We start from the raw sequence: 616 nt of genomic DNA on the forward strand, positions 1-616 counted from the left end.
AACACAATAAATCAAACGTAAATAGTTTTTTCCAATTTCTTGGGCCAATGCACCGTCCTGCCAAACCTAGTGACATAAGGTTCGCTAGGGTTCCTTTGCAACGACGAAGGTGGTGTAATCGTTGGTGTGTGCTATTGTGATGGTGCTGATGTTGGTGTATGCATTGGTAAAGGCGTTGACAATGTGTGTGGTGATAGTGGTGTGTGCGGCATTTGAAACACGGGAGTTGAAGGTTTGTCAAGGTACGCTTTTTTCAAACGGTCGACAGACACAATTTCTGTACGACCATTAGCGTCGACCTTGAAAAACTTTGGAGTGCGAGAAAGCACACGATAGGGTCCTTTGTAAGGAGAAACAAGGGGCCCTTTGACAGAATCATCCCTAATAAACACATGAGACCAAGACTCAATGTCTGCTGGCACCCTAAAGGGAGGTGACTGTTGTCTGGGGCCCATAGATGGAAGATTGGAGAAATACTCTCGCAACCGAGTAACATAGGACTCTGGGTGTGGTGGTTGTGATGAGTCTGGTACCACCATCGCACCTGGCAACGTCAACGTGGTGCCGTAAAGAAGCTCCGCCGAGGAGTAACCCAGGTCAGCTTTTACCGCAGTCC

General features: G+C 47.9%; 1 protein-coding gene across 1 annotated transcript; it reads right to left on the reverse strand.

Annotated features, from left to right (window-relative positions):
• Positions 1-131: 131 nt before the first annotated feature.
• Positions 132-539, reverse strand: LOC106873713 (uncharacterized). The gene has a single exon (XM_014921188.1). It carries the CDS (start codon positions 537-539, stop codon positions 132-134), a length of 408 nt encoding a protein of 135 aa, XP_014776674.1.
• Positions 540-616: the final 77 nt, after the last annotated feature.

The sequence above is a fragment of the Octopus bimaculoides genome, chromosome 19, assembly GCF_001194135.2.
Source record: "Octopus bimaculoides isolate UCB-OBI-ISO-001 chromosome 19, ASM119413v2, whole genome shotgun sequence".
Lineage (NCBI taxonomy): Eukaryota > Metazoa > Mollusca > Cephalopoda > Octopoda > Octopodidae > Octopus > Octopus bimaculoides.

Excerpts from the sequence above, each read along its gene's own strand:
- LOC106873713 (XM_014921188.1), bottom strand. The coding sequence starts at position 539 with ATGGTGGTACCAGACTCATCACAACCACCACACCCAGAGTCCTATGTT.